This window comes from Coffea arabica, chromosome 1c (assembly GCF_036785885.1).
Source record: "Coffea arabica cultivar ET-39 chromosome 1c, Coffea Arabica ET-39 HiFi, whole genome shotgun sequence".
NCBI classification, from domain to species: Eukaryota; Viridiplantae; Streptophyta; class Magnoliopsida; order Gentianales; family Rubiaceae; genus Coffea; species Coffea arabica.
In genome coordinates this window covers 41,289,254-41,312,120 of record NC_092310.1, presented here as the reverse complement: position 1 = coordinate 41,312,120, position 22,867 = coordinate 41,289,254, and the positions used below count along the sequence as shown (strand labels likewise).

The 22,867-nt window shown below is 35.1% G+C and overlaps 1 protein-coding gene across 15 annotated transcripts; it reads right to left on the bottom strand.

The window, feature by feature from the left end:
• Window positions 1–4,358: 4,358 nt before the first annotated feature.
• Window positions 4,359–22,462, bottom strand: LOC113723001 (alkylated DNA repair protein ALKBH6 homolog). 15 transcript variants are annotated; one of them, XM_027246544.2, is made up of 5 exons: window positions 22,151–22,462; window positions 18,534–18,618; window positions 9,032–9,284; window positions 8,337–8,450; window positions 4,359–5,412 (listed from the first exon to the last, which is right to left on the bottom strand). In XM_027246544.2, the coding sequence occupies exon 5, from the start codon at window positions 5,332–5,334 to the stop codon at window positions 4,522–4,524; it is 813 nt and encodes a 270-aa protein (XP_027102345.1). In that variant the 5' UTR covers window positions 5,335–5,412; window positions 8,337–8,450; window positions 9,032–9,284; window positions 18,534–18,618; window positions 22,151–22,462; the 3' UTR covers window positions 4,359–4,521. The 15 variants fall into 15 exon arrangements, with proteins under 15 accessions (XP_027102345.1, XP_027102288.1, XP_071923495.1 ...); XM_027246298.2 differs by lacking the exon at window positions 18,534–18,618 and adding an exon at window positions 19,244–21,458 and having other exon boundaries at window positions 5,323–5,412; XM_027246358.2 differs by lacking the exon at window positions 18,534–18,618 and adding an exon at window positions 19,244–21,444 and having other exon boundaries at window positions 5,323–5,412.
• Window positions 22,463–22,867: the final 405 nt, after the last annotated feature.

Below are 22,867 nucleotides of genomic sequence, written 5' to 3'. Positions count from 1 at the left end.
TGTATATGCATATGTACATGTATATGTGTATTTATATGTGCATATATATATGTGTGTGTGTATGTATATGTATATGTGTACATAAATATGTGTATATGTATATGGATTTGTGCATATATATATGTATGTATATGTACATGTATATGTGTATATGTGTATTTATATGTGCATATATATATATGTGTGTACATATATACATACATACATGCAAATATATATATACACACACATGTGTGTGTGTATTTATTTATTTATTTCAAGGGATACTATAAATTTTATGAGAGGAAGTGCAATAGGAAAGATTTGAGTATTGAATTAAAAAAAACCTCACGATTATTTGACCGATATTTCTATCAGTTAAGCTACGTCTTTTGGACCCTTCATATTTGCTTTCAATAAGTCATTTCTTTTTTTCTTTCTTTCAAACCTTATAGAGTAATATTGGTTTTCACTTTAAAATTTCTAGGGTTAGAAAACGTGCCACTTTGATCTTCACAATTATTGTTGCTAATCCTTCAAAAATGGGCACAAATAAAATAAAATGATTTTGGGAGGACCAAAAGGAAGCTCAGTTTCATTCATGTCTGGCCAGAAAGAAGAGGTAAACTTGTGACATTATTTCACATGGCGTCTAGAGTTTATGTACTATTCTTTTCCTGTTTTCCATCTTGCAAGACAAACAAAAAGAACACTCACGTCGCGTCTAGCAAAAGTTGATCACTCCCGAGTCCTAACTTAGTTCTGTCCAATGGAATTACTTGAAACGAATTTTTTTTTTCTTGGTTTAGATTCAGGAAAGTCAAGGATGAGATTAAGCTTTTAGCTATTGGTATGACAATGCTAGAGTTTTTAAACTAGAGATGTCCTTGCAAAATATTTCAAATTAAGTTTCTATTACATCGAGTTTAAAAGCAAGTAGTTTGTGCAAAAGGATTTTAGAATCAAATATTAGCAGCGTAAAAGTATCCATTAGGATTAAGCAGGTCAATAGGTATGGTCTAAATTGGACCTTTTTAATTTAGATTCAAACCTATTAAATTTAGTTAAATTTAGTTAGACCGAGACTCAAATCTAATCTTTATGGGTTTGAAAAAATAAATCCAAACTCCGATCCTCTTGAATCTGGCTCCGATTCTCTTGAATCTGGGTATCCAATGAGTGTCCGTTGTATTTTTCTAAATACGCTAAAGCAAAACTGTATAAAAAATATATAGATTTCAAAAAATATATAAACACCATCTAATTTTAAATTAATATTTAAGAAGTTGAATGCAATATTATGAATTCAAAGAAATAACTATTATCGATTGCTTCTATTTATTTTTAAAACTTCAACTATATCTGTTGAGTTTGGGTTTTATCCCACCAATCGTTTATTTTGTTGAATGCAATATTATGAATTCAAAGAAATAACTATTATCGATTGCTTCTATTTATTTTTAAAACTTCAACTATATCTGTTGAGTTTGGGTTTTATCCCACCAATCGTTTATTTTGTTGCCCAACAAAAAAAATGGTTGGTGGGATAAAACCCAAGTCCAATAGTATCTACTTCCAATTTCATTTATTTGCCTTTACTTTTTTTCCTTTTTTTTTTTTGAAAAAGTTTGTACTCATTACAATAACAATTAGGATTAGTTTGAAAAAATAAAACAATTATGAAGTCTTATTGTATTTGATCCAATGACCATAGAATATTAGAATATTATATAAATTTACTATTATATATATATAATTTAATTGTATATATATGGGTTTGGATAGAGTCTGGTATGGATTTGGATTTGGATATGAATCATAGAAAATCAAATCCTACCCAAACCCATAACTCTTCTACAAGGTTTGGGTTTGGGTAGGATCTGGGTTTGAAAAATTAAATTCAAACCCTTCTCAAATAAATTGGATTTGGGTAAGACCCGATCTATTAACATGTCTAATTAGGATTAATGAACAGGATAAAATCCCAAGGAGAGGTGTAAACAAAATAAGTAGTTCGTGAGCTACTTGCAAGTATTTCAAAAGTTATTTCTAGGCAAGTTTAAGTCAAATTCGGGTAAGCTCAAGAATAAATGTACGAGGCTTGAAAGTTGGTCTGGTTTATTGATCAACACACACACACACAAATATATGTATGTGAGTTGCTTGAACTCAATTAAGACTTGATATTTTGTCGAGCTTACCCAAGATGAGTTCAAGTAAACTAAAATAATATTAAGTTCTAGGTCTTTTTATTTTATAAAATGTTATAATTTTATTAAAATATGTGCTAATGACAGAAATTATATCATCAAACATACACAAATACCAAAAATCTGAAGAATAGATATTACATATATGAAGAATATATAAACATTATATTGTAAAGTTTCAAAAAATATTTCAGAAAAGATGGAATACTTGTAGCACCAAGAAGTGCACGTTTCCAATCGCCATACCTACTTATTAACTACTTCAAGTCTAGAGATATTATAGTAAGATGTGTCGAATAGAACTAAGAAATTCCAGATCAGAAAATTAAATAAAAAAAACTCAGATCTAATAAAAGAAATTGAAAAAATTATATAAAGTTCCAGTTAGCAATTCCTAAGAGAAAAGAAAATTGTCATTGAGAAACCCTAAAAGAAAGAAAAACTCTTACTAGACAAATCTAAAAGAGAAGAAATTCTCAGTAAGAAATTTTAGAAAAGACTTTATTATAAATATGAAAAATAAAGAAAATCATGGAAGGGATTGGTCTCCCGAAGAAGACGTTTATAAGAGAGAAAAATTAGAGAAAGAAAGTTGGAGAATGCATAAATTCTAATTGACAAATAAACATGCTTGGAGGCATTAATTTCGAGTTTGAGCTTTGACATAATAGCTTGAATCAAGTTCGAGCAGTCATTGATCGATTGCACTTGTTCGCCTTAGTTCCACTGTACTCCTAATTTATGTTGGCCATTAAAGTTTTGAAGGGTGAGACATGAATTGATAGGTGGGGTCCGTCAAGTCTGTTTTTAAAGTTGAAAATAGGGAAATTGATGTTCATGATGAATCCTTCCTCCAATTATTCAATAATTGACCAAATAAAAGATATGAGAGAGTGATATGTAACTAATGAGTCACATTCAGGGGGCAATCATCCCTAATAAATGTTCAAATTGTTAGTACAATGGTAAGCATTACATTTGGTTTAAAAAGTTTTCCATTCCTGAGAACTCACGATGGCAAGAAATTCAAAATCTTGATCATTTGGTTAAAGGCATAGAATTGAAGGGATGTACTATATCAAACGTGAAATCATGTTTGGTACACATCAATTGGAATCAAACCGTGATAAAATGGGTGATTGAAAATAAATTTATTGTTGTTTTCAATGTCTTGGTAAACTCTACTAAATAGAACTATGAACAGTGACATCTTGTGAATGTTAAAATAAAGGGAAAGGAAATAAAATAAGGAAAATATAACGGATGTCCATTGAGCACTTGTTAAGATACATTTCAAGTATCATATTTTTTAAAATGTAAGATTAATTAGGAAAAATAAATATAGACAAGGGAGGGTAGGTAAAATTAAATAGAAAAAGTATATAAATGCCAGAGATGACAATGAGTATTTGTATGTGTCTTTATATGATAAGTTAGGTGATTTTTAGGTGTGTTAACGAGTGCCCATTAGAATCCTAGAATAAATAGTAATGGCGCAAATGATTTTGTCTTTATTCCTGGACCTCTTTTTTTTTTTTTTTTCATTATTCCTGAGCCTCTTTTTATCTTAACATTGTTATATTTGATACTTTTATTCGTAATCTTACCATACCTGAATCCCAAGAAAAGTTGGTTTTGATTTCCATAATACCCTCATATAAAGTCAATTACTTACAATCAGCATCCTCCTAACCAAAATCATTGAATATACAAAATCACAAGCATTTGTAGAATTTTTGGGAGGGAATTTTAATATATTAAGAAATACTCAGAAGTAATACAATTATAGGACTTTGTCTCAATTTGGAGAAAGTATGCAAGTAGAAGATAAAATTTTAATGTAGGAGTAGTTAATATATTTTGTCAGTAATGTATACAATTTTTATTGAGAGAGATGAGGCTCTTATAAGACAGGAATAATTAGGAAGATTCATTATAGAAGTGAGAAATTTTTCTAAATTAGAAATATTTGTGCGTGTGTAGATTCGTTTGACCAATCACCTCGTGCAATTTAGTCAAAACCAGGTTCAAGTTCAACTACCAAACATATGATTTTAATTTGAGGTCCACCTAATACAAACCCTTGAATTGATTCCTTGTGTTCTTCTCTTTCTTTTTTTTTTTTTTTTGGGGGGGGGGGGGGGGGGGGGGGAGCATGTGCAACAACTATTTACGTCAATGCTGAAACTCTACTGATCTTTACAGCCAGGAAATCATATGCAACCACAACTTACAGAAGTACGACCGAGTTGAGACCAAAAATTCTTGCACCATAAATCCAAACTGTAGCCCACAGATATCCAAAATTGAAATTCTCTCCAACAAGAGAGCCCTAAAACTTGAACAAATTTCTCTGGACTTTAGTCACTACTCTGCACGTCAAGGAAATTCTGGTAGCAGTCCTATGAATTAGTTCGTCACATCTTGTTTCATTTCTGTCAATTTCTTCCTCTGGGCGTGCTGCAGATTGGATCAAGGCAAGGCTTTTTGTAATCTGAGGAATATTAACAGCCTTGTCAAACTGCTGATACTCCTGATCTTTTATTCCATGCAAGTAGTCTGTGTATGCCTCATCTTTAAATATAAGCAAACTACGGGGCATCAATACCACAGAGAATGGTGGATGTTTATCAGAGGATCTATCAGTATTCATCAGCATGGGCCCTTCATTAGCTGTGGTGTTTTGAGTTTCCTTATTCTCCAGTGGTTCTGTAGAAAGTTGCAAACTTGGGTGAGGAGTAAAGTCCATGACAGCTGGCGATCCAAGAGACAAAATTGCCACGACGGGAAAATAAGCAGGTCCATCCTGGTGTGGCATTATTCCCTGGTCAGGAAGGTACTCATTAATGAGTACATGATTAATTGCTGAAGGAAACAATCCAGATTTCTCGTATATCCTAGCAGTAATTATAGTCAGCCAAGAGGGCAAATCTTGAGCAAGAAGACCCTTCTCATGCACAATGCCTCCCCAGTTTTGGAGCCTCCTATTCTTCAAAACTTTCCACTTGGAAACGGGGGCTGTATAAATAGTGTTGAGAAGGTGCTGCTCTTCTTCATCAGTAATGAAATCGGGGAGGTAAATGACCGTTGGAACAGAACCAACTAAAAAGCTGTTGACGTTTTCTTTGTCTGCTTTTGTCTCCATGTCTCTTGTAATAGTTTCTTCCCCTCTGTCTTCCTCAATGAAATGTTGGAGTGGATTTCAATCCTAATCTATAGATTCCTGTGCCAAATAGGCAAAGAGTAAAACATTTGGAGGTTATCATAACGAGTCGTAATATGTGTATGAGAGAAGCTTAACAACTCTGACCTTTTACAATGTTCATTGTGCATGGTTATAGCGGGCAGATTTTGAATTGCTTGTGTAAAACCAAGTAATACAAACCATTGCCATTTCATTACCTCGGATGTGCAAGTTTATCAATTCTAAGAATTTGGATTTTGATACTAATTTATGCAAACCAATAGCCTTCATGGAAATCACCAATTAGATTTGCCAGTCATGTGCAAAGGAAAGGAGCCAGAGAAAAGCATGCAAAACATCTATATATGGTAATAATGATATACAAGCTTCCCTGATAAGTTACCAATCTCAATTATGAGTCTGCGAAGTCAACCGAGAAAGGGAAAAAATCATGCCATGCAGTGATCTTGTTTACAGAAAACCCCAAAACTCATAAGCAGAGAAATAGGGAGAAAAATGGACAAGAAGAAAAGACGTCAGATGCAACATCCAAGCAAAACTAAAATTTCTAGAAAACTTGCTGCCACCAGCAATTCTTACAGAATGACTTGCAAGCATATGAGGTGGTAGCACAAGAAACAGTTGAAAGTTTTGCATTCAAACTAACAATCATAGACATTCTCCTGTAGCAGAAATGGAAAATTAGCTCCATATTTTGAGAAGCTAAACCAGCCACTAGTTCAAAAAACATAACTCTATAAATCAAGAAAGATAAACTGGCCACTAGTTCTTGTTGACAGTATATTAGGCCTTAAAGTGAGCCGTTTCATTTAGTTTTCAAATTAAAAACCTTAAAAGGATAAAATTGCTATCGACACAGCCAACCAATATTATCAGTCTGCAGGAGAAAAAAAGGAAGGGGGGGGAGTAGGTCGATGACTTTCCATGTGAAACTGAACTCGGAACACCAAGTCGTCTCTAATGTACAATGCAAAGCGTTTAAAACAAATGCATCAATCACTGAAGGAGCAAACCAGCCAATAAGAAAACGCATTTTCAGCAAAAGGAGAATGTAAATGCATGCAAGTTTGAAACAATGTTGACCAAAGTGAATCAATATGGTACCTGCACACGTATACACAATGGTTTATATGTGTTAATCCGACATATGCATAAAAATGTTTCCAGTTCTCATATGCATATTGTCACTATTAAGTTCCTCAACATAAATCATGTAACCAGCAATAAATTAAGGCATACATAAAAAAGAAATTGTTTGTGTACATTAGAGAGCCACACTCTCATTTTAGCAAAACTTAAAACTATGGGCAGGCATAGACAAAATCCGGATGAATCAACAAAATACGGCTGATATTTATGTATAATATACATTTACATTTGTGAACTAGATGCAGGATAAACACATTTCTAGTTTCTTACAAATAATTAGTATTCCTATTTCAGCTATTAAATTACACAAAAAAAAAAATTCAGCACCAGAAGGTAGTCTGACATTCCTATTTCCCTGTACTTATAGCAAGCACAACTATTTAGGGGAGGACAAATATAACAGGTGATAAATGATGAACTGAAAATACAAACCAAGTCACTCAATAGTCAATTCAACCTTGGCCCTTGAAAAGCTCGTTCAACTTCGATCAATAAAATAAAGGTAGAACAAGTTTCAGTTGTTCAAAAACTTGTCATGCTAGGCTTGATATCCTAAACTTTTATAAGTACATGATCTCTTCTGACTTCTTGATTACTTTGACATGTATTTTTAGCTTATTCTACAATGAAGGTAGCTAATTCCAGAAAACATCTATAGAGGTGTTTTGTGTATTATGTTTTGGTTTCAGAATTTAAAAGGAAAAAAAAGGCCCAGAATATATTCAGAAGCCGCTGTTTCTTTTTTCTTCCTTAACAACTTGCTTCATAAACATATACTAAATAAGAAAAGGAAGAAACATGCCTAAAGGTAAATAAGCTCCAAGCCACATCGAGATTTTAAGTATCAAGATAAGATCACGAATAAATTAAAGTTACCACCATGCCCAAGGAGTTCTATCCAGAACTTACTCTTGCACATTTCATGTAATTCAATCTTGCTGAGGTGCACTTACTAAGTTATCATGATTGTTGACGAAAAAAAGAAGGCTGATCTGATCAGGTTTTAGGAGTCAGAAGCACACTAGCAAAAGGAACTCATTTTCGAACATTTCATTGATGATTTAAAGCACCCACAAGTGGCAGAATGGCTTTTTAAAGTTGTGTGTCAGCAAATTGAGTACTCTTTCTGCAATCTACACTATCCTCCATTAACCCTAATGCTTTTCTTAACTATGTGATGCCGTGCTATTGTCAGTCTTTCTCTACCTCGAACTTACAGTTAATAAATTAGTGTTACACTGCCTTATGGATGTTTTCAGAAATCTTTCTTGGAACTCTGAAACCAAGTTAAAAAGATCTCCATTCAATTTTGTCTTCAACATGCTCCATCAGGTAATTCATTATTCTAGCTTATCTAATTTGAGAACACACCCTTTGCGCTTTCTCATCAGCCAGTCTTATTGTTGGTTCAGAATAGTCTGCCTTCACCTAAGTGCCTATCATGAAGCAGGTTCTTTTATAATTATCAACCTTAAGTGAACCTGCAATTTTAAGTTAACCTGAATATTAAGGTGCACTTGTATTGTGCTCGCAGCTTTGGTATTTCAAGTATGTCAAGTTATTACAAAATTTAAAATGATGAGCAACATGATTGAGTTTATGGTGGTTTACAAATCATGTACACCCACTTCCTAGATATAGATGCAAACAGGCATATGCACATGCATGTTTGCATAAAACGTGCATATAAAGAGAAAAGAAATCAATTGTGAATAAGAAGCACGTCAACAAAATAAATAATAAAAGGACAATCAACAAAGGCCTAAATCATTGTTTTCAAGTCCATCCCTCACCTGAGTTGATGATCATGAGGTCATGCATGCTTGAACAATTTCATACACAGCCAGTGGAAGTAGACTGCAATAAGAAGGATTGGAGGTGTTAAGGGCACCAAGAGGCAATAGTACCTGTTCAAGAGTGAACACCAAGTTAAAAAATAATGGCTAATGCTACTACTAGCCTAAGTTTCTAAGAGTCAAAAACCAATAAGGTCCAACAAACTGAAGCTCACAAATCCAAACCATTGAAATGCTGAATAATTACAAGAAAAGAGCAGCAGATGATGGCATTACTAATCGGTATCATACAAAAGCTGTATAGTGAAGCTTTTACCATCCTTAAGTGGATAAGGTTATAGACAAAAGGAAAAAGTTAGGAAAAAAATTCTGTATAAACTGATATAAGTCAATACCACAGAGAGAGAGAGAGAGAGATAAAAGACAATAATATGAATAAGCACTTGACCTAGGAAGAAGTCTTGCTAAATTCCATGATTTATCTAGCTAAATACGCCAAAATAACAACCTTAGATTTGCCGTTCAACTTTTCCTTACAACAGACATTTAGTTCCATAAGCACGCAATGGAAGCAATAGAGAAGCTTTCTATATCATATGCTAAGAATAGTCCCCAATTTTCACCTTTTACATAGAAGGTGCATATGCTGAGGAAATCTATGATAGAAGATAAAAGTCAAGTGGAATATCAACCTATCATTCAGTATGGCAGAAATGAGAGAATTCCCTGATGGTGGAAGAAGCTTTGAGCCAACAGCGGCGAAAAGGAGCCCACAAAAGGAAACTGCGCCACATATAAGAAGGAACCAACCCCAAAATACTCTTTCATAGGAGGCTATCAACTGTGAAAAAGCTGACATCTTGTTTCATAGCAACCTCTACCATTTCTCATCTAGACAAAAGGGATTTAGCTGAGGCTCCATGTTGCTTTAACTTCAACAAGTGCCTAGCTCCCAAACACCATATTTAAGTATCAGAAGACAGATCATTATTTGCATTTGATACTAGCAAGGGAGCTAAGATCACAAAGATCGATCAACATTGAATCAAACGGCAAATAAAAAGGGAATAGGAGATGCATGCAGCAAACTGTATGGTACAAAGAATATACATATCCATCTACCATTTATACTGAAGTGATAGAGCTACAACTGTCAACAACATAAAGAGCAGCAGCTTTATGTAAGTTAATTCAAGCAAATTCAAGCTGTCAAATCCACCATGGGTATCACGGGAAATTTCCGAAATAGGTCGCATTTGGCAAGAAAGAGCACAAGATTTTGGGCTATCAATTATACAGGATATTTCGTACTGACTTTGTATAACATATACCGTTACTCTGCAAAAATCGGTACAAATACTGTTTGTTCAAATTCCGTTTACTAATTAAGCATCAACCGAGCCCCCATTTCATAAATTTCCCCATCAAAATATGCAGCACAAAAGCAGTATGTTAAATCCAATGATTCAAAACAAAGACAAAATTCTTGAATGTGAGTCCTCACATGTCTTTAGAACTAGAGGAATCTTGGCATGGCAGTCTCCTAATTGCATGAGAGCAAACAGCAAAGTCTTAGTTATTTAGAAATCTCTACTTCTCTCTGATATAAAAATCATGTTTAAAGAAAAGGTAAAATACCCAAAAACTCTTGTGGTTTGCTAAATGTTCAATTTAACTCCCTTTAGTTTGAAACCTACACTATAACTCCCTGTGGATTCAACTAGATTGAAATTGGACGGAAAGCATCTAATCTAACGATTATACATGAAATGTCAATATTGCCCTTATATAAATGAACTCTCTATGGTTTGTTGAATGTTCAATTTAACTCCCTTTGATTTGAAAAATTACACTATGACTCCCTACGATTTCGACTAAATTGAAATTGAATGGAAAGCATCTCACGTATAGTAGGGGCAACATTAACATTTCACACACAACCGTTAGATCTGATGCTTTCTATCCAATTTTCAATTTAGTCAAAACCACAGGGAGTTATAGTGTAGGTTTTCAAATCAGAGGAAGTTAAATTGAATTTTTGTCAAACCACAGGGAGTTTTTTGGCATTTTACCCTTAAAGAACAGATCCTAAGAAGAAAAGTTCAAAAGGACTACTTGCTGGCAATTATACATGATGCAGAAAGTAGGAAAGGAAAAATAGACAGTCTTGAATTATTAAAAGGGCTAACACACCAAAACCACATTATTCCATCATTAAAAGGAAAATCTATCTTGAAAAGCAGAACATGATAAATAGGGAAAAGAATCAAGTCTATACTGTAAAAATGGTGTTTCTCAGCGACCAGATAACAAAGTCCACGAAACTCAAATTCAAATAGCATAGCTATGTATGAGGTAACTCTTCCCATGCCTATTTGACAGCAATAAAGTTCGATCTAATAGAAATTTTTGCTTCAAACAACTGTCGACCCAAAACAGTAGAAATTATCAAAGATACCTGAACTAGTGGAGTACCAAACTGTTAAAGAAAGCAAGAGCAAATGAAGAACTTCGAAAACTTGAAGAACAAAAGCTCAAAATATTGCAACATCAACTAAACAGTCTCATAAATAGGGTTGAAAAATGAACCAAACTACTTGATATTCAAATTGAGTTTGGTTTGGTAAGAGCTTGTTCGAGCTCACCAACTAGTCAAACCAAAAGCATTTTATGTTCGATAATATTCAAATCCCATCAAAACCTCGTTCAAACTCGGTTCAGCAAATAAACAAGCCACACTTGAACAAAATTTTAAGCTTCTTTAAATAATCAAACAAGCTTGAACACTTGGTTGTTCGGTTTGATTATGTTTGTTTACTCCCCTACTCATAAAATAAAGTCAAAATAAAAGAAGTTAACCAAGAAATAATTCAACCCCGGATTCAAAATGGTGGTCTAGTAAAAATCTAGCCATCCACAATAAAGAAAAACTCTGCCACAACTAGCAGTAAGCTAGTTTAGACCCTCTTCCCATAATTATCATTAGGGGTGGCAGTTTTCAATATAACCTGAAAACACGACACGAACCTAATACGAAATTAATGGGTTTGGGTTGAGACTTCGTATATTTGGGTCGGAATCGAGTCAAACCCGATGAACCAGAAAAAAAGTCGAATTCAGATTACCCACGGGTTGACCCGATAACCCATTTATGAATTAAAAATAATTTAGTAAATATAAAAATATATTTTATTTAACTAAACCAACTTATTCTTTTTTCCCCAAAGGCATTAACTACATTTGGAACTCAATTAGAGTTACAATTTAAGTTTAAAACAAAAGAAGCAGAACAAGAATCGGGATTTTGAGTACCAAGATATAACGGCTCAAAGTTACCCAAAAGTTGGGATTGTTAGACCATTTTCCAGGTTTAAAACATAGATTTTGAATCTTTGGTTGAGCATCGAAATGGATTCGGAATGGCATCAAATTTGGTATGATTACACTATTATATAAGGGCTATTCCTCTGTCAAATTTCATACAAAAATTCGTTCGGGAAGTCGGTTAACAAAACCATTGAAATTCCACAATTTGCTAAGGCAAATCTGCCTTGCACTTGCGTTTTCCTTTTTTCAAACATTTGGCCAATGAAAATTCCTCGAACATGATTCATTTATGAAGACAAAGTCTAGGAAACATCCAAAATATGTTTGGTAAGTGATTAACAGCAAGGATTTCGAATAAAAAGTCCCAAATCAAGATTAGCTATAAATCAGTTCAAAATTAGGGTTTTCTTTCATGAAGACAGCTCTGAAATCCGACCACAACTCACTCAATTCAACTCGGAATTGAGCATGGTTGGTGGCGTTGAAAACTACATTCATAAGGTTACAATTTCTTAGAAGGAATCGTTTTAAAATTCTGTCCACAACTAGCTCATATTTGAGTATTAAGTCGCAGCTCAAAATAGGGTTTCCAGTACAGACGAGAAACAGAACAGGCAACTTTACAAGGTTGGTACGGCTCACTCAAGTGGAATCAGGGCATGCATTTTATACCGTTGGAAAACTGGAAGTGTCTAGTTTCTAATGTCGGAAACGGCACTCAATTTCGACGTCGGAACAAAGAGTTATGGCCAAAACAAAATCACTGCTAGAGAGGCTCTGGTTACGTTTCCAGTTTTGCTACATTTTTGAAATCTCAACATTTACTCATCCAAATCACGAAATTTTTTTTGTGGAAACTTTCCACACAACCTGTACAACCTATCTACATCAAAAAACAAGTCAATTGGACCACAAAAAAGTGCACGGCAATAGCAGTGGCAGAAACAGTAAAATTTCATTTTCACTTCCATTTAGCTTTCTTCCACAATACAACTTATTTTCACTAAATTAAGTACTAATCCAACATAAATAACATCAAATCTCATCAAATCAGTTCATCAAGCCATTATAGAATTTCATAGAGCCCACTCATAAGATTTCCAACAATATAAAACTACCCACATGAATTTATGAGCTTACAAGTGCAAGATAACTTTCATAAATCAAGTTTTAAGAGGTTGATCGTTTTTACCTTTATAGATGACTAAGGCAGAAAATTTCGACCCTTGAAAGCTAAAGTAAACCGTAAGAAGCAAGCCCTTTTCCTAACTTAGGTTGATCTCCAAGTGGTTTGCAAAGTGTGTGTAAATTTTGAAGTGATTTGGGTGAGATTTGAGTGGTGAAATGAAGAAGAAATGTTGGTTCTTTCTTCCTCCTTGTGGCCAGCTGCTATGAGTGAAGAGAGATGGTGTGTTTGCTAAAAATGAAGCTTCCTTGGGAAGCTTAAATGTGTGGTTCAAATTGTTTCAAAAGTCAACTCTCCCTCCGCGCGCGCACACGCGGGTTTCCTGCTCAATTTCTCTCGAGTTTGTTTCACTAGTGTATTAAACCTCTAATGCACGTCCATTCATACTATTATTTTTCATTCTTTATAGTCTAGAATGAATTTCTCAAATCTCCAATTAACTGCTCTGGTTCGATATACGCGAACTCAGTACCCTAAACCATGCTAAGTCGATTGGAGCGATGCCTCATCGACCACTGAACGATTGTAAGTACCACACCAATTTGGTGGGAGGTACCTCTCGAGTCGTTTCAATACCCTAAACATGCTAAATCGATTGGAGCGATGCCTCATCGACCACTGAACGATTCTAAGTACTACACCGATTCGGGTGGGAGGTACCTCTCGAGTCGTCTCAATACCCTAAACCTCTGAACGATAGCAAATACCACACCGATTAGGGTGGGAAGTACCTCTTGAATCGTTTTAGAATCTTTAAGCATTCTAAATCGATTGGAGCGGTGTCTCATCGACCTTTGAACGATAGCAAGTACCACACCGATTTGGTAGGAGATACCTCTCGAATCGTCTCAGACCTATAAACTGAGCGATAGCAAGTACCATACCGATTTGAGTGGGAGGTGCCTCTCGAGTCGTCTCAGAAACATAAATGAAATACATAAAGTTCTATGTATTTAATTATCTATCCGAATAACAGGGTGTCGTCACAAGAAGGTATTGAATTGAACTTGGGCAAAGTAAGCAATGATTTAGCTCCTGAGAGCTCCTACATCCTACTCAAGGGGGTTTATTATAAATTGTGAATTTTTTGAATGTTACAGTTTTCACGATTGTGTAAGTGCTATTACTATTGAATACTTGTCTTGCATGTTTTTCTTTGCCTCACGAGCAGCCTCTCACCTCGTTAGATTTGTTTTCTTTAACAGGAGCTGAAATGGGAGGAATTCTGGAGAAGCTTACTTAATACTTCATTTGATTAGAATTGTGAATGCATTTATTTAGAATTTGATTTTGGAAGCTGTATATTTTGGGAATGTAAAGTAATTGGGTAGATTATAATGCAAGACTCGAACAGTTATTTAGGATTTGACCTTCCTTTAACTCTTCGAATTTTTTTAATATCGATTGGTTATTATTGAGTTTAAATTGAATTAGTACCGAGTCCTGGCGAGAGTTGGGCAGGCGTTCCGCCGATACCCTTAAGTTCGCCCTTAGGAAAAGTGGGGGTATTACAGTTGGCATCAGAGATTAGGTTTTAGATCTTTGTAGTGTATCCTAGATCTAAAAATTTAGAATGTCGGACTATGGGACTGTAGATTTGATTGTATATCAAACCGGAGCGCGGTTAATTGGAGATTTGAGAAATTCTTTTTAGACTATTAAGAGTGAATAATAATAGTATGAATGGAAGTGTATTAGAGGTTTAGTGCATTAGTGAAACAAACCGGAGAGAAATCGAGCACGAAACGAGCGCGTGCGCGCTGTGAGGAAGAGTTAACTTTTGAGGCAATTTGAACCACACATTTAAACTTCCTAAGGAAGTTTCATTTTCAGCAAACACACCCTCTCTTCACTCATAGCAGTCGGCCCCAAGGAGGAAGAAAGAACAAACATTTTTTCTTCATTTCACCACTCAAATCTCACCCAAATCACTTCAAAATTTACACACTTTACAAACCACTTGGAGATCAACCTAAGTTAGGAAAAGGGCAGGCTTCTCACGATTTTCTTTAGCTTCCAAGGACTGAAATTTTTTATCTTAATCATCTACAAAGGTAAACAACGATCAACCTCTTAAAACTTGGTTTATGGAAGTTATCTTGCACTTATAAGCTCATAAATTCATGTGGATAGCTTTATATTGTTGAAAATCTTGTGAATAGACTCTATGAAATCCCACAATGGCTTGATGAATTGATTTGATGTTATTTATGTTGGATTAGTACTTAATCTAGTGAAAATAAGTTGTATTGTAAAAGAAATCTCAAAGGAAGTGAATAGGGAATTTTACAGTTTCTGCCCCTGCTATTGCCGTGCACTTTGGTGCAATTTTTTGTGGTCCAATTGACTTGTTTTTGATGTAGATAGGTTGTATAGGTTGTGTAGAAAGTTTTTACAAAAAAAATTATGTGATTTGGATGGGTAAATGTTGAGATTTTAAAAATGTAGTAAAACTGGAAACGTAACCAGAGCCTCTCTGGCAGTGATTTTGTTTCGGCCATAACTCTTTGCTCCGACGTTGAAATCGAGTGCCGTTTGCCGCATTAGAAACTAGACACTTCCAATTTTCCAACAGTATAAAATACATGCCCTGATTCCACCTGGGTGAGCCGTACCAACCTTGTAAAGTTGTCTGTTCTATTTCTCGTCTATACTGGAAGCCCTGTTTTGAGCTGCAACTTGATGCTCAAATATGAGCTAGTTGTGAACAGAATTTTAAAACAATTCATTCTAAGAAATTATAGCTTTATAAATGTAGTTCTCAACGCCACCGACCACGCTCAATTCTGAGTTGAATTAAGTGAGTTGTGGCAAGATTTCAGAGCTGTCTTCATGAAAGAAAACCCTAATTATGGACTGATTTATAACTAATCTTGATTTGAGACTTTTTATTCGAAATTCTTGATGTTAATCACCTACCAAACATATTTTGGATGTTTTCTAGATTTTGCCCTCATAAATGAATCATGTTCGAGGAATTTTCATTGACCAAATATTTGAGAAAAGAAAAATGCAAGTGCAAGGCAGATTTGCCTTAACAAATTATGGAACTTTAATGGTTTTGTTAACCGACTTCCTGAATGAATTTTTGTATGAAATTTAACAGAGGAATAGCCCTTATATGGTAGTATAATCATACCAAATTTAATGCCATTCCGAGTCCATTTCGATGCTCAACCTAAGATTCAAAATCTATGTTTTAAACCTGAAAAATGGTCTAACAGTCCCAACTTTTAGGTAACTTTGAGCCGCCATATCTTGGTGCTCAAAACCCCGATTTTTGTTCTGCTTGTTTTGTTTTAAATTTTGATTGTAACTCTAATTGAATTCTAACTTTCAAAGGCTAGTTCACATTGTGTGAATTTTGTCGAATTTTCAAAGTTGGCAAAAAACCAACCCTAAAAACTGCCTTAGTATTCAAAATAGCATTTTGAACCCAAAATTTGAATGTCTTCCATTTGAAATCATGAAAAAATGTCTTCTAGAAACTTTTAGTACTTTGGAAGTAGTTTCCAATGGTACCAAGTTTTTCAATTTTGGACTTACAGAGAGTGAGATACGATTTTTCAAAAATCGCTCAACAAATCTGAAATTTCCGAACTCAAAGAAAATTGAGGATTTCGAACTCTCCATTTTTCTTCGATATTAATAGACCGTTTTACACTTGATTTCCAAGATGAAAACCAAATTTCTCGTGTTTTAAAACCCTACATTTGAGTCTCGATTTGCGAGTAATTAAGGCTCATTTTTATGAAATTTTCTTAGATTGTACTCTAGTGCAATCCTCCTCGATAATTAGGGATTTTAAGCGATAGTGTATAATAGTTCATTATTAATTGCTCAAGCACTTAAGAGGACCTGCAAGAGGATCACACGAAAGACGCCTAAACAATCACTTGTTCTTGCTTCTTGAATTACTTGGTGAGTGTCAAGTGTATGTAAACTTGATATGTACTTAATTATTATTAGTGATTGGAGATTTTGAAAATACTGAGTCGAGTGTGTATCTTACCACACTCGGTCTTATTTGAATGAATCATGAATGATTTGATTGAATTGAAATGAATGAATAGTGAATGACTTGATTGAATTTAAATAAATGAATCGTGAATGACTTGATTGAAATGAAATGAATGAATGTATTGAATGATTGAATGAAATAATTAATTATGCTACGGCTGCATAAGTCGATTGAAGCGATGCCTCATCGACCACTGAACGATTGTAAGTACTACACCGATTTGGTGGGAAGTACCTCTCGAGTCGTCTCAGTACCCTAAACCGTTAAACGATAGCAAGCACCACGCCGATTCAGGCGATTCGGGTGGAAGGTACCTCTCGAATAGTCTTAAAATCTTTAAGCATTCTAAGTCGATTGGAGCGGTGTCTCATCGACCTCTAAACGATAGCAAGTACCACATCAATTTGGTGAGAGGTACCTCTCGAATCGTCTCAGACCTATAAACTGAGCGATAGTAAGTACCACATCAATTTAAGTGGGAGGTGCCTCTCGAGTCATCTTAGAAACATAAATGAAATACGTAAAGTTCTATGAATTTAATTATCTATCCGAGTGACGGGGTGTCGTCACAAGAAGGTATTGAATTGAACTTGGGCAAAGTAAGCAAAGATTTAGCTCCTGAAAGCTCCTACATCCTACTCAAGGGGGTTTATTATAAATTGTGAATTTCTTGAATGTTATAGTTTTCAATGTTTTGTAAGTGCTACTGCTATTGAATTACTTGTCTTGCATGTTTTCTTGGCCTCACGAGCATCCGCTCACCCCATTAGATTTGTTTTCTTTAATAGGAGCTGAAATGGGAGAAATTCTGGAGAAGCTTACTTGATGCTTCATTTGATTAAAATTGTGAATGTATTTATTTAGAATTTGATTTTGGAAGCTGTATATTTTGGGAATGTAAAGTAATTGGGTAAATTATGATGTAAGACTCGAACGGTTATTAAGGATTTAACCTTCCTTTATCTCTTCGATTTTTTTTTTTTAGTATCGATTGGTTATTATTGAGTTTAAATTGAACTAGTACCGAGTTCTGGCGAGAGCTGGGCAGGCGTTCCGCCGATACCCTTGGGTTCACCATTGGGAGAAGTGGGGCATCACAGCTCTAAATGAATTTGTTTAACTTGTGTGACGTTGGAATTATTATGTTTAGACAAATAATTTATTACATTATTTTCTATTTTTATAGTATCTTAATTTATTTTAGATCTGATTTGGGATAAAATACTTTTACAGTGTTTTAATTTATTTCAGATCTAGTTTGGGATTGTTTTATCGAGATTTTTATTACTTGATTACGTAGTCTTGTACGAAATTGTTTTTGTTAGAAACTACAGTGGTAAATTAGTAAATTGAAGTTATGTTTTAGGTCATTCGGGTTGACCCGCCAACCTGAAATTTTCAGGTTCAGGTCAGGTATCCTAATCCGTTTTGGGTTGGTTGGTCGTGTTCGGGTCAGCAGGTTATCTATTATACACGGGTCTCAACCCGACCCGCCAACCCGTTTCTAACCTGATTGCCATCATTTATCATACATACTCCTCATTTTGCTATCAGACAGCACGTAATAAGCTGAAGATCAGATCATGGATCACTAAAAAAGCCAAAACAGAATTTTCTTTCTCAAACAAAAGTACTTGCATTATAAATGTCACACTTGCACCTATCATTATTGCTTTCAGCAAATTTCTTTTTAGCCTCCGCATTGCTTTGGTTTTTAGTCCCCATGGGCCATTTTATCTGCTCGTCTGAAGCACCATGAAAAATACATAATGACTATTCTTGATATCATCCAAGCCGCTTAATCAGGGAAAAGGCAGAAAACAAAATATATAAATAAATAAATAAATAAGAGCTTTCCTGCTTATTCTGTAAAATAAGATGCGGCCACTTGTGGCAAAAAAAAGTTCATTTTATCTTATCATCTAGAGTATGTTAGACCCACCCAAGCTGTATCAGAGTAAACACCAGATATTCATGAAATTTTACAGTGAAGAAAGATTTGTTTTACCCCACCATCATATCTGGAACTACAGAAAAGGAAGTACCACAGGAGAAGATAATTCTTGGCATCAAAATTTTAAGCATCCCTGGTTATGCACCAAACCAATGAAAAACTCTGAAATCCAAACAGCAGTTTCAAAACTCCAAGAAATCATACTGTTACTTATGCCAGAGATAATGGCTCACTATTTTTTGTTTTACTTGAGACATGTTGAAACTGCTTGAATGCTCATTTCTAACACGTCACAAAAATTGATGCTAAGAGAGCATACATAAGCACAAAAAGACAAATAGAGAATACATATATTACAAGGTACAGAAAAATTGTAAGAATAAGAAATAGATGAAGATGTTTATGGGATAAATTACCTTCACTTGGGAAATATCTAAGTCTCCGAAATTTCCTTGCATAACCTTCTAAGCTCGTATCTCCACAATTACTCAAATACTCAATCAAAACCTATCTTGGTTTTGGAACTGACTTCTAGCAACTACTCGCCTTTAGTCATACTTTAGTTTGAAACTGAAGCTCTGTTTCTTCCAGTCTACCATCCATAACATTATTAAAATGTGTCAGTGATGCATCATAGCCTAGCTTCCTAAATAACCATCGCACCAAGAAGTTCCATATAGAAATATTAGGACAGATTCCTTTTTCTATCATCCTCTGAAGATAAACACTGGCTAAATCTAAACCAATTGTCTCACAGATTCCACAGATGAGACTGGTAAATGTAACTAAATCTGGATTGCAACCTACAGAACTCATGGTGTCTAGAAGCTTAATAGCTGACTCAACCTTACCACACTTACAGTAGGCGTTGATTACAATATTCAACGTGAAAGTATCAGGTTTTATTCCCTTCACCAACAATTTTCCAACAAACATCAGGGCCACCTCAAACATGCCTGCACGAGAAAGGCCGTTTACAATATTGTTGTATGTCACTATATTAAACTCAATTCCGTTTCTCTCCATATCCACAAGAAGCTCAAATGCAAGTCTGAAGTTGTTAATTTTGAACAGACCACCCAAAAGTTCATTGTATGTCGTGATATTACATGCACATCCATAGTGTTCCATTTTATCAAACAATTCCATAGCCTGATCTACTCTACCACTGGTGCACAGATGTTTGATAAAGACATTGAATGTAATAGTGTTTGGCGGACAATTTTCCATTGCCATTTTCTCTATCAGATTATAAGCTCTGTCAAACATGAAGTTTCTACAAAGCACATCCACCATGGAGGTATATACCACAACATTTGGGGGACAACCAGACGTTATCATCTTGTTCCATATCTCAGATGCACCCCGTAGATCTCCAAATTTTGCATATCCATCAATGAGTGTACTAAAGGTTGTCACATTGGGAAGGCAGCCATATCTCTCCATCTGGTTAAGAAGACACAAAGCTTCGGACAAATTCCCAACAAAGCAAAGACCATGTATTAATGTGTTATATGTGACAACATTGGGTAATAACCCCTCCCTGGTAATTTGGTTCCATACAGCAAGAGCTTCATGTACCCTTCCTTTTAAAGAAAGTCCTTTTATCAAACAAGTTAAAGTCTGAATATTCGGACTACATCCACTCACAAACATTTTCCCCAACATAGCAAGAGAAAGCTCAAAATTACCAACATCACACATGGCATTGAGTAATGTTGTATACGTGACAACATTAGGTCTAAGTCCCTTATCCAACATGTCGTTCATCAACTCAAACGCCTCTCTAAAATTGCATTCCCGGCAGAACCCATTTATAAGAGCATTATAAGCTGGAACACTAGGTGTATAATTCAAGGCCAGTTTTCTTGCATCTTTAGTACTACCAATCTTACACAAAGATGACACTATTGTTGTATAGCTCACCACATCCGGAGAACATCCCTTATTTAACATTTCCACAAGCAACTTACAAGCCCCATCCACCCTATTATTCTTACACAATGCCTTCAAAAGAATATTGTACGTGTAAACATTCGGCTCCAAGCCATCTTTCTTCATATTGTTATAGACAGGATTAATCATATGAAATTGGTTCTCACAAAGCAACGCATCCAACAAATGATTATAAATCCTCACAGTCACTTTAAAGCCAAAATCCTGTATCCTATAAAAGGTTTTCAGCGCTTGCTCAGCTGCCCCAGCCCGCCTATAAGAATCAATCACACTAATGAATATACCCTCAGAACAATTAACACCTTCCAACTTCATTTGCTGCAAAAGGTACTGAACACCATCCATCTCGTGCTTTTGCCCCAGTTTCTCAATCATCATTTGGTAAGTTAAAGTTGTGTGCTTGAAGGATTCTACATTGGCTACATGCTTAAAGTACTCTAAAGCTAAATAAGTATCACGCTCACCTCTTAATCTCTTCAAAACATCAGATTCATTAAGGTTTGGGTTTTTCCTAATTTCATCATTTTCTTGATTCACACCAAGTATTGGACTAGCATTCAGGACAAAAGGGATCGAGGGCTTATGAACTTTCAGCAGCAATGAACATCCCTCTTTCAGATACATCATATCAGCAAACCCTAAACTATACTTTTCCACCAATCTGCGACAAGTAAACTGAGAAATGATATGCGAAAAAATACCATCAAGAAATGCAACTAATTAAGGAAATAAATCTGAAATATGCAACAGAATATCAGCTCAATTTCGAAATCACAAATTGGACAACCTTTATAGATGTTAGCTAGAAAAGGTACCTCAAATATGAAATATTACACCGAAGGAGCAACAGAATTGAGCTCAACTGTTCCTGTTCTTTGATGTTTTGAGGAGTTTGAAATATTTGTTTCTTGGTCCAGCCGTACATAGGATGTTTCATACGGGTAGGCCTGTCAATGTTTCTTCTCTAATGGTGTTCTATAAAGGTCTGATTTGTTCTTAACGTTAATATAAAACGAAGAAAAATTATTGTATTGACAGACAATGCATCAATGCCACTGCCGGCTTTCAGGTTTCTTGCCTGCCAACTGTTCGACGAAATGTTTCTGTGGTTACGCATTAAGTTCTGTGAGTATTTGTTTACATACAAGAAATGTTTCTGTGGTTACGCATTAAGTTTTGTGAGTATTTGTTTACATACAAGAAATGTTTCTGTGGTTACGCATTAAGCCTACATTTTTTTCTTTTGTATCATTCATTTTCTTTGGTGTTCAAATCGTAATCCTATTCCTATTCCAACAGACTCGACTTAAGGCTTTCACCATGTTTTTCATGGAGTTTTAGGGTACAAACAAATTTAAAAAAATTACCCGTATCCAATTTATGCGAAATTGCTGAGAGAGAGAGTTGTTGGAGCCTGGAACTGGAAGCTTCGACAATCTGGATTGGAAGCGGAACTCGAACCTTCGAAATGGAAACAGCGGAGCGGGCTCGACGGAGCAACTTACAACTAGCTAGCAATTTAGAGGTGAATTGATTATAGGAGATGGCGAACTCTGCAAGCTTGGAAATGGCGGACGGGACCAAGAGTGATTTTGTTGGACGTTTGGAATCGACGGGTGGAGCAAGAGAGAAGAGAAAGACATGTGCAGCGGGTAGGTGAATTGCAAGATTAGGGTTTTTGTTAATTTGGTAAAAGAAATGTATTTAAAAATATTTATATTTTATTATTATTAATTTATTATTCGGGTCCGAATCCGATCTTATATTTCGTATTGATCTTTTGTTTTTGTTAAGGTAAACAGGTATGAGTACAGGAACGAGTTCAGGTACCAGAATTATTCTTTAATCCGTACTCAAGAAAAAATATCGGGTTCGAGTCCAAACTCAGTCCGTTGACAACTATACATATGGATCAAATCCACGCCTTGTTATAATTGGATCAAAATGAAAAATATCGAATATTTAGGGCTCTAAATGAATTTTTCCTTTTTTATAAAAAATATAAATCAAAATTTTGAATGGATTAGTGATGGCACGTTTAGCTCGATCAAGTAAGTTCAGCTTAAATGTATCATGCTCGAAGT

Coding starts and splice junctions, on each gene's coding strand:
- LOC113723001 (XM_027246298.2), bottom strand. CDS start 21,410: ATGATGTATCTGAAAGAGGGATGTTCATTGCTGCTGAAAGTTCATAAG.